The sequence below is a fragment of the Chelmon rostratus genome, chromosome 12, assembly GCF_017976325.1.
Source record: "Chelmon rostratus isolate fCheRos1 chromosome 12, fCheRos1.pri, whole genome shotgun sequence".
Taxonomy (NCBI): Eukaryota; Metazoa; Chordata; class Actinopteri; order Chaetodontiformes; family Chaetodontidae; genus Chelmon; species Chelmon rostratus.
In genome coordinates this window covers 20,306,498-20,323,450 of record NC_055669.1, presented here as the reverse complement: position 1 = coordinate 20,323,450, position 16,953 = coordinate 20,306,498, and the positions used below count along the sequence as shown (strand labels likewise).

General features: G+C 43.5%; 2 protein-coding genes across 2 annotated transcripts in view; both read right to left on the bottom strand.

Annotated features, from left to right (window-relative positions):
- LOC121615550 (receptor-type tyrosine-protein phosphatase mu-like) overlaps positions 1–5,385 on the bottom strand; it is a 151,409-nt gene extending 146,024 nt beyond the window's left edge. The window contains exon 1 of the mRNA XM_041949931.1: positions 5,313–5,385. Within this exon, the coding sequence (XP_041805865.1) occupies positions 5,313–5,385 (73 nt within the window). The remainder of the gene's footprint in view (positions 1–5,312) is intronic.
- Positions 5,386–10,894: 5,509 nt separating this feature from the next.
- Positions 10,895–11,794, bottom strand: LOC121615564 (leucine-rich repeat-containing protein 30-like). The gene has a single exon (XM_041949947.1). The coding sequence runs from the start codon at positions 11,792–11,794 to the stop codon at positions 10,895–10,897; it is 900 nt and encodes a 299-aa protein (XP_041805881.1).
- Between the last annotated feature and the right edge of the window lie 5,159 nt (positions 11,795–16,953).

Below are 16,953 nucleotides of genomic sequence, written 5' to 3'. Positions count from 1 at the left end.
CTTGCCCCCTTCAACCTCTGCACTAGTTGTGTTACCTGCTGCCTAAAAGTCAGCCCAAGTTGCTCGTGCACTCCTATGCATCATCAATCTGTGACGTTAAGGGTGTCTCAGGAGTTATTTAGTGATGAAGTGTTGTTTACTTCTTTTTCATGTGTCAACTTTTCCTCAACCTCCCTCTTCCACTGCTTCAGCTACCGATTCCCGACATTTCCAAGAATGCCTCGTGGCAACTTCCAGAGAACAGATGCTGACTTTTCCCAATGAAACAAAGCTGAATAACATGTCAAACTGCGTGCCCTTTACTCAGAATGCATTTTGTTATTCTGATATAATAAATCTCACGAGGATTATAAAATATTAGATGTCTTCCTCTCAAACCATGGCTTATCTCTAGAAAAATGTTCTTGATCTTTCGTTTTGAGGGACTGACACAAGAGTATGTACAGTTCGCATAATCTGTTGAAATTCATATATGTTTTTTTAGAAGCGCTTGAAGATGCAATCATCACTAAAGCATCATGCAAGAGGGTCAAAACAGAATGGTCAACGTTGTCATTTAAGATGAGCTGATTAATTCTCAAAGTCAACTCATGCGTTTAGCAACATGCAAGAAAATATTCCACCTTAGAAGTTGCCGGTGGCTAGCACTGAGCAGCACAGTGAATTGTTTTTTCTGCAGTCTACAGCTAACTTACGTTTACTAGCAAATATGAAAAGCACTCTTCTGATGGTTCCTGTATCTGGGATGCATGTGTACAGAAACATTACTAAGTCAGCCTGTTAAACTTGGTCAGCTTGTGCTGCAGCCACAGCATCTGCAGGAAATGAAAACTTTGCTACGATGTCATAGCCTGTTAGAAGAGCCTGACCTCCGCCTGCACTGCAGCTTTCCATCATTTGAATGCGGCTGTTTGCTCGGCACATGAAAATAAATGAAATCCCTCCGAACACAAACTACTTGTGTTCAACTGCTTGTACTGCTTAATGTCATGCTAATCACATTCATGGTAACGCCTAATATCACCACAGACAGCCTAAAAATCACCCACAGGTTTCTGAAGAGCCACTGTGAAGCTCAGTGACTCCGGCTGTCGCCATCTTGGCAGCGCCTGACTACACCAGACTGCCAGCTAATCCAAAAACGGGCAAAGAGGTGGAGCGTGGGTGGAGCTGAGGTAGGTCCAACCTAGCAGCTAGCTGTCACTCAAAGCAGCCATGCCCATAATAAATAATAAATAAATAATAAAGCCCAAATATAATTTAAATGAGTGAGTTAAATAAAAAGTCACCCTCTGGTCAGTTATGAATGGGGAAATCAGCTACAAAGTACAAAACAGTTTTTTATACCAGACTGTAGACATGTTTTAATTTTAATATGGGGGTCTAGTGGGATTGACTCACTTTGGGAACAAGCCTCAAGTGGCCATTTGAGGAACTACACGTTTTAGAAGTTCCACGTTGGCTTCATTTTTCAGCCGTGCAGGTTTCAAATTGAATACTACTTACACTTTTCCTTTAAGTATTGCAGACTTATCTGTTACTGGGTGTAAAGCTCAGATGCACAGATACTGACAGGCCAGATACTAAAATAAATAGGATACTGAAGTTCTATAAGACATGACAGAAATCAGTGGGCAGTGTTTTTATATGTCACACATACTGTAGAGTTACTGTACATGAGATTAGACCTGTCTACTGGTGAAAAATAGATAACAGTCCTGTCAGTCTAGACACTTCAAACAAACGGTCTAAGTTTATACAGCAGCACTTAATACTGTAAGCTCTTAAAGTTTCGTTTTTAAAGTGTCACCCTCCCCATGTCTACCTGCCGTGATCAGCCTTAAGACAGCCCTGCTGACAAACTCAGCAGACCCTTTTCAAGGAAGTCGCACATGTATCTGCAGTGTTTGAACAGCTTCAGTAAATCCATGTCTTCCCACCGCCTTCATTATCATCATAATATAAGTGTCTGAAAAGCAAAGTTACAGAAGAATGTAGACACCTCACTTTCTGCTTTGTACTATCATCAATCACCATAGAGCTTTTTTTTCTCGCCTAACATTGGTTGAAGCCATCAAAAAAAAAAAAAAAAAAAAAAATCACATGCATATTTAATTTCATTCTCCACTGGCTCACACAAAGGAAACTGCCACCCTTCAGGACACCTTTCGGAAAAGTCTCTATTAAATCTGAGTCAGCTGGGAGAAGAAGGGAAAAAAAAGGGAAAAAATAAACATTTCATGAGTGAAAAACTATCTAAATTATTGCCAGGCTTCAAATGAAGTGCTGTTTATCTTCCCAAGCAGCCAATGTGTTGTTTTACTCCTTAGTCACAGCTTGGATGGCAATCAGGATCGGTCAACCAGGACGCTATCAGCAGCAGTCACTCTGCAATGACAAACTGCAGCTCCACACTCCGAGCACGGGCATTACTCTCAACGCACGGCTCGCCACTATCAGAAAACGAGGCAGGTTTTATGGCTGCTGGAAAAAGGTGGTAAACATAACAAAGCGCGCAGCTCCTTGGAATTTAATGTGCTCGGTCAAAAGACAGAGTATAGATATCAAAGGCCGGGCCTTCTAGAAAAAAAAAAGGCTGTCCTCATAATGTAGAAAACAGAAGCACCGGCCATACACAACAAGTGATTTATAGTGTTGTTGTTGTTTTTTTTTTGTTTGCTTTCTCTCTGAAGCTGGAGCATCCAGTGGGCATTGTGAAAGCAACAGGGAGGAGGGGGGGGGGGACAACAAAAAGAGCAGTTCATCTCTCCCATGCCACCGAGAGCAGACATCCATGTGCATAAAGAAGTCGACAAAGCAAGGAGATGAAGCTGATACTGTGTGATCCTGATTAGGGAGTCGGTTTTGTTTTTTTTTTTTTAAGCGTAAATTGAAAGACTTGCAGAGGACTGTGGTCTGTGATCGAACTGAGGCTGCACAGTCACAAGGCTCTGATGCTGCGTACTGAAGGAGACTCTGGTTACCTCAGTGATCTAATTATCACATGAGCTGTTATCACGCACCCTCCATAACAAATGTCTCCAGCCGCATGCACGGGCTCATATTTAGCCTCCACCTCTCCATCCGTGTGTGGCTAATCCGTCACCTAGCCAGAGAGGGGAACACACATCCAATTGATTTCCTCCTGGTTTACATATTTACACACACACTCGTGCAATTAGGAGCACATTTATCGATGGTTTCGGCACCACTGGGAGCCCTGCAGTGCAGCCCGCTTCGATAAATCTCCCAGTCCGGAGGTTGCCAATGGGCAAGACTGATGAACCTCACACAAAAATGGACTGGGAATACTTTGAGCTTCAGGATAAGAGAGCTCTCACTCACTAAAACTGACCCCTGGCGTTCATGCTAAAAACTATTTCTTCATAATAAAACTTTATCTCCTGCAAGCCTCTAAATATGACAGCTCTGCTCTGTAAGAACATATGAAAAGGACCATTTTAAAGAAAGTGGGGACACAAGAGTAAAACAAAACAAAAAAACGCCATTTATCCAGCAGCTAAGTTGCTTTATTAAATCAAAGCTGGGATCAGATTGAAGTTTGGCCACAGCACACGCACGAATACTTTCCAAAGAGCATCTGAATCCTGATCTATGCGTCTGACTCGTGGTATCCACTCTGAGCAGCTTGACTTCATCATCTGGGTATCATATTATGTGTGTGCCATGCTGCCCCCAACAGGCTCTCTGGAAAATGCATCAGCTGTCTGGTTGAATCCCAGAGCGTTCAGCTATAACTGAAGCCACACAGCACACTGCAACTTCACCTCACACATCGCTTCCTCGGAGTCAAAGCTGGATGGAAAATCAAACGCAATCAGAATATCCCACGTTTTTATGGGGTTTTTAAAGGCAGCTCTGATTGTATTGGCAGCATGGCTCACCTTCAGACTGGACATTCATTGTCTGTGCATTGATTGGCATGAATATAGGCTAATGTGCCTTTTTCCATGTAGATAATCCCACTGTGGAGACAGCAGAAATGACCTCTTTAGGGGCTAAATGAGACTCTGAATGTTAAGTCCCCTTAGGCAATCTACGGCCATTACATGGTGAAAGTCTGCACCATTATTTCAGCAAGTCTAATAGCTCAAATCACTATCTGCTGCTAATCCCTGAACTTTTTCTCTTCACAACGCTTTGAATGGACTTACTGCAAATGAAGTTGCCTATGAATATCATTAATTGGAGCAGGAGTGCTGTGCTTGTAGCTACATGGAGGAAGTTTGCATCAATAATCAGCCAGAGAAACAACAAATCCATTCAATTCGAAGTGAAACTGCAAAGCGAAATGACAAAGCACAGTCAGAAGCACATCTGAAAGCTGGGCGCGTGCAAAGCAAACTGAGGGAGAAATGAGAGGCTGGTTCACTTTTTACCACTTAATTTAATTAAAACAGATTTCTGCACATGGACTGAACAGAGAGCTCCACAAAAGTGCAGAGGGCAAAATGTGAATGATCCATTCTGTTTGTGCAGGGCGCTTCACAGAGTAAAAAAAGGGAAAACAAAGACGTTAAATATATCACATATAAAGTAGAGCAGAGGTGGATGACATGTGGAATTTGATATTATGCGTAGAAGTTGAATTCCCTTTGCAGTCAAGGTGAAAAACACCTGGAGTGAAAGGAAACAATATAATTAACATGGAGCATTTTAGGCTTGAAACCGCGCATTAAAGTGACTGCAACCTCTGTCTGGATGGTCACTGGGACCCTCGAAATGAAGTTCACGCTGAGTTCAGGGTGAAATAACGGCAGTCGGTCTCGTTTGGCTTACCGCCTCGCCGTATACAACATGCAGTGACACTTCGCTGCGTGAATCCCTTGAGGTTAATCACATTAGACAGCAACTTATCAAGATAAAGTTAGACGCAAACAATGAACTCCTTAAACTCGCGGGAATCGTGGCGCTGGACGCGGCGCAGTCGCTCCGGTGGCCGCAGCGCACCTGCTCGTTGCGCACAGCGGCGCAGAAGGTGAGAGCAACCGACTGATGAGCGCCAGCGCCAAACTGTGACTGTCTGATTGTTGTGGAGCCACATGGATGTTGTAAAGCCATTTTGTCCACAGAATGCCAACACTACATAACTTACATTACTTCCACGCCGCCACATATACGCTCGAATTTACGCCGCACGCGTAAAATACAGCCTTAGGATTGCGACTAAACTATCAGACAAAAACAGCGGGCAAACTGAGTTGAAGTGCCTTTCCCCTCCCGTCTGTGGCATCAAACAGGACTGCGCATTTGTTCTGTACGTGCAAACATCTCCAGGTAATCCTCCTTACCTTTAAAAACTTCCCCTCGGACGGACAGCAGCAGGGTTATGGCAGCAAACAAGCAATTGATAACTTTATCCATGTCGGCAGCGCCGTCGTAGCGTTAACCCCCAGCCGCGGGGTTAACTGGCAACTCTTGTGTCTGGATCGCAACTTGAATCCTATCTAGACTTTTCGGACTGTTAAATGTGAAGTGTCTTCGCCCTGCCCTCCGTCCCTCGGCGTGCTGTCGGGGGGTGTGTGTGAGGACACTGTCGCCGACACGGCTGCTCCTTGCCGGCTTGCTCCACACTTGGAGGAGGAATGTGTGAGTGAGTCCTGATTCCTGAATTACGCGTGGATTGAGTGGTCCGGCAGCTCCAGGAGAGCGGGCCGGTAGAGGGCGTACGTGAGTCCCGCCTGTGAGCGAGAGGACAGGCGGAGGTGTCCCCTCCTCCCTCCCGCCCTACGTGACTCTATTGACGTTTGTTTGCACCAGGTGTGGAGAATGAAGCGAGAGGAGGTGAAGTCGTACAGGTAACCTCCCACTTCATCAGCACGAGCGAATAAAAATGGCTTTTGATTGCCAAAGAGGAATTTCATACAAATAAATGTGCATTATTCTATCATTCACAGGTCAATTAGATCCAAGAGGTGTTAGATGTCTTCTGAATGAACTGTTAAAGTCCGACACCAGACAATCAAGGTGACTTCTTTGGGATTTGCTGTGTAAAAAGTGAAGTCAGCACCAATCACAGATGTGAAAATCCATTAAACTGAATCCTGTTTTCTAGCTGTGCTCTCTGAGGCCCAGCAGCTGGTTATCACTCAGCGACCAGCATGAATGGATGATTTTCACAAAACCATAAATTTGAAAGTAAAACATAAATAGACCAGAAAACTTTTCATCTCAATCTACTGATGAAGCCCACACGATATGACTGAAAGCTCCATACTTGCTACTAAATGGACCTCGTGGTGAGATTATTCTTCAACATTCTTGTTTATAAGATTTAAAAAAGTTACTCTAAACCTCAGTTTTTAAAGTGCTCAGAAAAATGAAATGAAATATGCTGAACATCAGCATCTGCAGATGAAGATCATGTGATATGATGGAAATCCGTGAACAGCCACTAAATGGACCTTGTGGGGAACTTGTTTTCTCAAGCGGACTGTAATGAATAATTTCATATTTCATTGATCACAGCTAGTAAATTATGATGTTTTTAGCCGAATCTGTCCTCTACTAGAGGTGATTTTATTCATCTCAACACTAAATTTGCTTTATAAGCTTTTTTCATGCTCAACTTGACGCCTTAATTTATTGACTTAATATTTCGTTAAAATCTTTGCCAGCTGGATTCTTAATCATAGTTCACCTTGTTTGTCCTTTCCGATCAAATTCACGCATTGATCCTATTAAAGGGAGACCCAGGCCGACATTCAAGGGGACCTCATCAGTTGACCCGGCAGAACGGACCGCATCAACACGCACATTTCTTTTTTCTCAGCTTCGATGAATCAATAATGATGGCTTACTTTAATATATGCAAATATTTGTTCAAAATTAGTCTTATCTGAGATTGCGAGTGCAAACAGCGGCAGGGTGTTCTCACAGCAGCATCAAACAGAGGGATGGAGAAGCAACTAATGACAAAGTCAGCCAATGTCATTCCCTTATTGTTTTTGCATGCATAAACACACATGGCGATTTCACTTGTACCAGCAGTTTTCCGTGGCTAATTAAAATGCGGCCAGATTGACACTAGTCCACATTTAGTCTCAAAATGACCTCGTGTTGTCAAGGATATATGGCTCCAGTTGTTGTTTTTCTACATAAATACACCAAACAATGGCTGAGGCATGTCATAGTGCCACATGTCTTTTTGCGGTCTTTAGGTATTGTGTTGGCTGCAGCAGTTATGCTGCCAGGAATGCATGAATACCAGCGCGAGTAGAGCCGTCATGGGGACTGACGAGAATGTAAAGTCCTCTGATTGGATGGAGGAATGAATGGATAGCATCATTGTTTGCGCTCCTGAATGCAGGGAGAGTGTTTGTGAGGCTGTGATTGAGGGATGTGTTTCAGTGGTTCTCCATAAACACAGTCCTCAGTCATGTTCCACAGATACATCATCATAATGTCCTCCTTTTTAGTCTGATGGACTCCCACAACCCCGTCAAATGAACTAAAGTACCCCTCCATCAGCACCACCTGTAATGTTCCAAATGTGTTCATTTGCAGCAATTTTAACTGTTTTTTGGGGAGAAGTGGATGTTGTTCCAGCTGTTTCTCCATATATATAATTTGACTGTCCATGTTTGAGTCAGTTTGGTTAAGTTTGCATTCACGCTGCTTTCATCTGGAGCAGCAGAGATTTGTCATCTTTATCTTTATCTAGCTATTTAATCCATCACTAATTAGCTATTTCAACAGATTCCCAATCACTGTATTATTCCATCTATGGTGATAGCAACAACAAACCTGTGTACCAGCTACAGCATTAGAAATACTGCGTGTTGGCCTGCCGTGTTTTTGTTTAGTCGGTAACCTTTCACTTTCTTTCATCGCGCTCTCAAACCAAGACACCGAGAAGCTGTGACATCGCACTGATTGGACGGAAAATTGATGCCGGACCAGGACCAAAAGATTCCATATTTAGGCCTCAAAGGTTACGACGTGGCCACTGTTTCAGTGACTCACCGTTGCTGATTTCTGAATGGCGACACCCTGAGCTATTGAATGGGTGTTATTGACACTTCATCACAGAGAGCTGCCACCAACCAAGGAAGAACCTGCCGGCCTTCAGCAAATCTATTCTCCTCCATATTTCTCTCCGCAGGAGCAGTTTAAATCAGTTAAACATAACAATGATGAGCCAAATAACACCTTGTAGTAATTGCCATAAGTGGAGGTATTATGCTGTTTGTCAATAAATGCCAATCACCTCACCCTATGTGAGGAGCCTCAGTGTGACGGAATAAATCACAGAACTTAAACTGCACTCCAAAGGAAGACTTATTAAGCCTCTCCTCATGTGGCCGCCAGACAACAGTGATTTTGTCATTTAATTCCATTGTGATTATCCCGTGCCTTGATTGTCAAAAGCTCAATACGAGATTGATTAGCTGTCCTTCATTACGGGAAGTCGCTGGCTGCGAGTGATGCCAAATTGTTTTCTGAGCTTTGGCTTATGAATGCAAAATACCTTTGAACGAGGAACACGGGTGCCAATCTGTGCTCGCCTTCGTTGTTTTATCTTGCACAGTGTCTCATTATAAAGCAAAGTTATCGGAGCACGCAGCAATTAAATAGGATCAGCAAATCCCACAAAGCCTTCTAACTGCAGTCTTGGGTGATCCGGGGTGTACAGCTGACCGCTAGTGAGTGAGTAACGTTCACTGCAATGAGGCTGATTGCTAGGATCATTTTAATCCGTTGTTATAGTGGTTAAAAGTGTGTTTTGCTTGATGTGCAAGAGACTGTTTGCAGGCATTGCTTTGGTTATTGAATTAAGATAAGAGTTTTAGTCTGTTAGTGATGGAAAATCTTTCTGTGTGTGTATATATAATGTTCACTTGATGTTAAACAAGTGACAAAAAGCTGTTGTACATTCTCACTAGAATAGAAACATCACCACAGAACACTGATAGACTGAATTCAGGTCATCTGCCTCGCATTGATGCAATATCTTTATAGGTGCTTTATTTGACAACATGTCCCATGATCACTATCTAGGACAAAGACTTATTCAGAAGGGGCTCATCTATCATGAATGTGTGGGTTTTGTGTGTGTGTGTGTGAGAGAGAGAGAGAGAGTAGTGAACTGAGAGAGAGAGGGTGAGTGGATAGCTCAGTGTTCACTTGGCTTATGCAGTAACAGCTACAAACCAACAGAGGTCACTTTTCAGTGTTTTCTGTAGTTGCTGGTTAACACTGTGTGCGACCTTCATGAATGTGGCGACATCTAAACCTTGTTAATGTTTGAGTAGCCAGGAGTAACCAGGTGGTATCCAAACAGATACTAGGTGTATGCATGCATGTACTCAGTCATGCTCATCATGTCATGAAGCTGCTGCAGTTCAAGATACAGTCATTTGACTGCAAGAGACTTCGTGTTTGTTGTAGGAGAAGTAGCAGGAAGTGTGTGTGGCGGGATTTTACCAAACAACAGTGAAACATCTTACAGTGAAAATGTGAGGATTTAATCCTCTTCTGTTAAAAACACTGCAGAGAAAGGCTGTTTGAAGAGGAGGGGGTACTCTGTCTGCACCGTATATGCTCACAAAGGTCACTTGAGGTGGTCACTAGTGTTTGTGTGTGTGTATATGTGTGTGTGTGTGTGAATGGGTGAATGAGGTGCAAGCTAGGTAAAAGCACTTTTTAATAAATGCCGTTCATTTGCCACAGTAATAAAAAAAAAAACAGGCTCATATCGAAACTGAAATATTGAATATTACAATATTGACTTTTGTGCAATCCAATAAACATTGTTCCGCTCACAAGACTTACATCATTTACGTCATGAAACTCATGCTTGCAACACAAAACTGCAATTTTTGTTTGGTTTTTAAATACAATTTGGATGACATCATTCTGTGACATTATTTCAGTATGAGCCCACTAAAAGCTGCATAACACTAATACTGAGGAAGCGTGTTTTAGTTCTTGGACTGGCTGAATGTGCACTCGAGGGCATCACCTCTTAGTTATCAGTTCTCTGCTACATGATATTTGACCATCCATGAAGATCTTTCATTCATCATTTAGCTTCTTTTTTTATGTATGATGCTACAGAAAGTGTTGGTCCAAATTAGCAATAACTACAAACTCTATACAACATAATTCAAACTGTCCACTTTCAAGCACTCTGGACAATTTGCTTTACATTAGTGAATTGAATAATCTGTTCCACATTTTTATTTTTAGAAGTAATTTTCAGTCATATGATGCACTGAAAGGTTTTTTTCCCATTGTTTCCAATCATCAGTGTCACAACAGCAGACAGCCTCAGAGGAGCTGCCCCCCAGCAGCCCTGCTCTGCTCTGATCTGATGGAGTGGAACAACATTTAATCAGAGTTTAAAGTCCCTGTTGTGTTTTGTTTTATTTATTTTTTTGCAGATCTTAAGCCCCCCTCCGCCGTTCTTTCCACTGACTTTACACACCTGATCCTCGTGACCTGAATGCAACAGAGAGGCTGGTGATCTGGAGCCGAACTTACCTCCGTGCCTCAGGCCAAACAAGATCAACTGGCCGGTAATCAGGCCCCAAATGTGGACCTGTGAATTTTTGCGTGAGCTGAGCGACTTGTCCTGACCCCCTTTGCTGTGGATTAACAAATGTTTACACATGACTCACCAGGTAGTTGTTTATTTCTAACCCAACTTTTACATTACATAAAAACAGGAAGTGTAATAATCTTGAGTTAATGGTCATTCGTCTTCAGTGATAGTATCATAATGTGATCAGCGCTAGCATTCTCAGCATGACTACCACGTGCCGGGGGTCGGATTTGCGCCTCTATCCCACAATGACACTCTCTGAGACACACACCCGCAGATGAACACACATAAACACACACACACGCACACACACACAGTGGTAGCGCCTCATGTGGGCTTGAGGTAGTTATAGAGGGCACTGAGTCCTCCCTGCAGCACCTCCTGGATTGGCTTGAGGAGGGGGTTGTGAATAATATGAAGTCCTTTATCCAGCGGGTGGCAGGCCAACCTCCCAAGCCTGCTCAGCAGGTACATTTCCACTGGCACATTTTGCAGGTCATTGAAGTCAACATTGAGAAGTTCTAAAGACTCCAGGAAGCACAGCGTCTTCGGCAGCGTGTGGATGCTGTTTCCCTCCACGATGAGGATCTTTAGGTTAACCAAGTCCTGGATCTGGTCCGCAATGGTCTCCAGGCGGTTGCAAGCCAGGTGGAGAAAGACCAGGCCCTTCATGCTATAGACGCAGGTAGGGATGTGAACGATGCGGTTGTGGCTGAGGTTGAGTTTTGTCAGCTTGTGCATGGTTGCCAAGCTGCCAGGGAGGCCTGTGATCTGGTTGTTGGCCAGGCTGAGCACCTCCAGGCAGACGCAGGAGCCCAGCTCCTCGGGGACCTCGCTCAGGCGGTTACGGCAGGCAAAAAGCACCCGCAGCTTCTTCAGGAGGCCGATCTCGGGCGGGAGGCTGGACAGGTTGTTACCCCACAGGTTGAGGACCACCAGATTGTCCAGGGTGCCCAGGGCAGGGGGCAGAGAGCACAGGCAGTTCATGGACAAGTTTAGCTTTTGCAGTTCTCGGAGCTCCCAGAGCTCAGCCGGGGTCCCATCGAGCCCCCGCATGGCCAGGCTGAGGGTGCTATAGCCAAAGTGCACCGTGGTGTGTCTGCGGATCCTCTCAGCAGCCGGGGAAAGGCTGGACTGGTCGTCTCGCCCAGCACTCCTGCTCCTTTGCCTCACGCTCAGCTCATTCGAATCCTTGTCGGAGGTGCTGCGAGACTGCTTCCCACCCATCGTCGTCCTGTTGATTCTAGCGCCTGTAACAAGATGTCAGCGTGCGATTAGCTGAATCACCAACATTGAGAGGATTGCTAAGGATACTGGCTGCCGATTGGTCTCCGGGGTTCTTGAACAAGCCACACAGAACATGGTCAGTTCTACAGATTGTTGTCGAACAACGTCCTGATGTTTGGCGGCAGTCCCACTGAATCCGGGCCGAGTTCTTGTCGCTGAGTTGAGTCGCAGGCTGCTGTAACTGAGCACTCTGGGGGCTCGTGATCTGTGTCTCCCAGACCAAGTGCCTGTCTTACTGGATTTCATACCCCAGCTGGTCCTGTCACTTTTCAAGTCCACAGATAGCACCCTGCTCCTGCTCCACCCACTGCAAGAGGGCAGGACCGGGGATAGGATGCTGTGTGAGCTCAATCAGTTGAGGTCACTGACATGATCTCATAGCCTGACACACAACTCACAGACGTGTCACACTGGCAACACAACCAAGTTTATTTTGTTAGCTGCACTTCTAATATGTTGGAAGTTTTTTTTGTTATATTTTTGCGTTTAAAATAATTCAGATATTTCACATACCATCGCTGTCTGACCATAATCTCTTGTCACTTTTTGCTCTCGCGTTGGCACCTCGAGCCTTTGTGGACAATCTCTTGTCTCAGCTTAAATATGGCACCGAGCCGGCAGCCGTGAAAGCTCTGAATCATCTCTCAAAACGGTAACAGTTCTTAGAGGTATTAGTGGGATCTTTTGCACAGACGTGTTGGTTTGATCTCGAGTGCAAAAGGACATGGAACATTCCGGCATATTCTAGAAAATGGGGGAGAATCTCTCTTAAAATAAAAGCGTATGCTGTGGTGCATTTACACTTCTGAATTAGTCTCCCTGCAGTATTTACTCTGAGTCGTGTGAATAGTTTCAACTGTATGGCTGATCATCAGGTCAGGGGGTGGTGGAGATATCCCATCATGCATCTGCTGAGACGCAGGTACAGCACATTGCACATTTTACACCTGCACGCAATTTAGAGATTATATTTGAGGTACTCGACTTTTACTTTGCATGAGTATTTCTACACGACACTTCTACTCCACGCCAGTTCAGAGCAAGATATTGTTCTACTCCACTACAACACCACAGCTGTAGTTACTTAACAGCAGTGTTGGGGAAGCACCTTGAAAGAAGCTGAATTACAGCAAAGCTACGCTAGTGATATATCTAGTTTGGTTAACTAAGACTACTTAGAAAAAGTAGCTGAAACTACCAAATTACACTTATTATATTACATTACCAACCACTGTATATGAATGTACTGAATGAAATCACTTGCCTGTGTTATTATATCAAAATGTGGCTAACTTATCTATACTTTGCTGAACTAGCAGCACTCCCCTGTATATCTTAGCCTTGTGTTTGATGTATTTACAGCAGAGTGTTGTGTGTCGCTCATTAGTAAAAATGTCACTTGTCACTGTCATGGATTTGCTTTAATATGGCCGTGGTGATTCTTAGGCTGAGGTTCATGTCCTCATACCTCAACGAGTGAATAGGCCGATGGCTAATAACTCCCAAAACGACACATATGACGGTTGGAGAGCACCAGTGACAGGCGCATCAGACCTTCATCGTACTGGACCTTCATCTCTAATCGTTAAAATAAGCTCCATCTTGACCAGCTACCAACAGTGAAGTGTTGCTTACATATTAATGCATCCTTCAGCATCAATTCATAAAAAATCAAGGTTAAAATAATCAGGTTCCTCCCATATTTTGACCCATTACCAGGTTTTTCTAGGGGGATTTTTTCCTGATCTGAATCGAGGGTCTAAGGATAGAGGGCGTAATGTGCTGTGTACAGATTGCAAAGCCCCTTCAGGCAAATTTGTGATTTTGGGCTTTAAAGATAAAAATGGACTTGACTTGACTCTAACAGGGAAAAGAAACATGACAAACTTCAGAAAGAGCCACAGGAGAGCTCCCCCCCTACAGGACAGGCAGACAGGCAATAGATGTCGAATGTACAGAATGTACAGGACAGCATGTGCGCTGAGCTGCTGCCAGCAGTCCCTCAAATTAATGATGCTCTATCATACGTCTCACCAGAGACCAAGTCTACATGCTCAGTTTCTCATTTTCTTCTGTTTTATACTTTATTTAATATATTTTAGTTATTGTATATAATTTGTCTTCTATTTGGACTTCTATCATTTATCTTTTGGTGAATTCTGTTGAATAGTTGCTATAACACTTGCTCTTTAGGATTAATACCTATCCATCTATCTATGTATCTATAGGCAGCATATGAACATAATTAATTGTTTATAACATATTAAATGGAGTTATAACCAGATATAAGGACATTTTAAGTGTTTATGTACATGAGATATTTGTGTACAATAGTTTCAACTACTGTAAGTTCTCCTATGAGGATATATTTATATAGCAGCATGCAGTTATGAATGTTTCACAGGAGGAGTTCAAGTAAATAAACACTCAAATAAAAGAACAATACTACATTACAGTGTGTTATAAACCATTCATAAAATGTTTATATAATGGTGATTAGATGCTAAATAAAGGAAACTATGTAAAATGTTGTCTTATTCCCTAATAATTGTAAAACAACCAAAATTGTAATTGTGTTAAATAAGGACTGAAACTGACTTTTGCTTCTCAATATAAACATTATTTTCATTCATGTTTATTTCATGGCATCAAGGAGGTGTCACTCAAGTGATTAACATGTTTTTTTGCAACAGGAGAGGTCTACATTTACAAGCTGTGAACACATTATATAAATGTAAGGGGTGTAAATGGGACCTTGGACTCGATCCACTTTCCCCGACAGCCCCACAGAGTCTGACCAGGACTTAGTGCAGCCTTAGCCATCATTCTTCTCCCACTCCAGTAATCAAAGTACTTGGATGACAGTTAGCAGTGATATCCAACTCTGGGGACTCGGTGGCTCTGCTCTGAGCTTGGCTACATCAGCACTTATGAATGGCAGCTTGAATCATGTGTTTGCTGAATTGGACACTGGAGATGGGGCTGTTGGGGTGCGCTGCCCGCTCAGGCAGCTGCTTGTGCAGCATGTCTCATCTGGACATTTTTTTTTTTTAGTAAATGTTAAGTGCTTCATATCACAGTGACTTTGATACAGCCCTCAGTGTTTAGGAGAGCTGTACTGCTGATCTTGTGCATATGTGTACCACGGCTGGTTTCACAAACAGCAGGATTGCTATATCCTGCCAGCCTCTATTTACATGAAAAATGACACCTCGGCTGTAACCGTCAGAGTACACTCCCCCCCCCATGTGCAAACACGGGCCCGCAGAGACTCAGAACACATGCTGTCAAATATGTAGAAAACCGCTGGCCTCATATGCATACTATTCATTATGGGCTAACTGTAGCAGTGAAATACCTGGAAAAAGCTCAGATGGATGGACAGATGGAGGGTGGGGGAGGGATAGACACCAGAAAGGTAGGCAGATGAATGGACAGAGCAAATAATTCTCATTTCTGTGACAGAGAGATGTCATCATGACATACCTCTCCATAACACACCATCGCCTCGCACTTCATCATGATCTTGTGACGCATGAATCTTCATCAAATGCTCCTTTCTTCATCCTTTTATGCTTTTTTCCCCCTCCTCCAAATGACTCTTCTTTCTACAACAGATGTGTGGAAACAGCTTGAGATTTAAATTACAAGAAAATGGGATTTACCATTCCTCTTGCATTCGCACAACACCTTAATACAGAGTCCCATTAGCGCCAAATGAGGATGAGTTATTCACTCTGAGAACAGTTACACCCTCCAGTCCTCAGGGTGACAAAAATGATCTCATTTGAGGAAGCTCATCTGGTTATGTGGCACAATAATGACTCTGGATGAGCTACCTTTAGAGACTCAAGTTCAAGATATATACCATTATCACTTGTTCATTACTGTGGAGGCTTCTGGCGATGACAGATGATATATGGGCCTTTCTACCACAGAATCTGCCGTAGGTGTCTCTGTCCTGTTGAAATGTAAGGAGTACCTGCCAAGACCCGAGGCTCTTTAGAGTCTATATTGCAGACACATTACTCCCTGAAGCCAGCACTCTTATTGAAGAATATGTTCCCTCTTTAGACGGAATACAAGACAAGATCAGACCTAAGAGACAAGAAATATGCATTTTGCAAGCCTATTGAGTATTCCAGACAAAATTAGCAGCATGAAATGGAACAGAGCATGTGAATAGAGGTGGATGGCGAGCCACCTGAGCTGATAATCGTCTATTATTCAGCAGGTGCAGATGTGAATATTCACACCACTGGACACTTTCCACTTTCCATTTGCACACGCTTACGCATCCGCCAAGCTAATGGAGTCTGTGGAAGTGGCCGTGCATTTTTTTTTTTTTGTCAAAAATTGGGGATATGTCACACATTTGAATTAGCATCTGGAAATTGGCTGCAACGCTGCTCTGCTCAAACCTCCAGGTGACACAAAGGATCTACTCAGCAATGCAAATTAGAGGGGAGGAAAATTTGAGGGAGTGTCCAACAAGTCTGCTCGGAGGCTGAATGCAAAGCCAAGAACATTTCATTTCAGTGTTTCAAATGTTCATTTATTTACCTGATTGGACACGCCGAGGTCGCCCCTGGCTGGCCGTGCAAATTGTCGCCATGGAAATTGCCACGTAACAAGGCAGTTTTAACATATTCAAGCCAACTCTGAAGACAAATTGGTGCTAAAAGAGCACAAACACAAATTCATAACCATTCGACATCTTCTTAGAATATTTTTCACCTCCCTATCAACTCTAACTGAGGCACCTCCGCTGAGTATCTTGTAATCTCCTAATCTCTCTCCCCAGGCCACACGCCAGGTATCTGTAGTTAGATCTGTGGTGAAGCAGCCAGATTCATCTTGAGATAAACTGGGACAACATGATGAATAGATAATAAAGGCACCCAGGGGAGAGCACTATCCGGGTTAACTCCACCGCATAAAGATACCATTTGTAATGATGGCTGGAATCAACGGGGAAGCGCTGTGAGCAAAGCTAACTGGGCTCCAAAGTGACCAAATCAGTCCCGACTTTGCTGATGCAGCAGATGGGGAGTACAGACCAATTGTGGCCGTGACAACAACAAGCAGGGTGATGAAGT

Bases quoted from the DNA above. Each gene is read 5' to 3' on its own strand.
- LOC121615564 (XM_041949947.1), bottom strand. From the start codon at position 11,794: ATGGGTGGGAAGCAGTCTCGCAGCACCTCCGACAAGGATTCGAATGAG.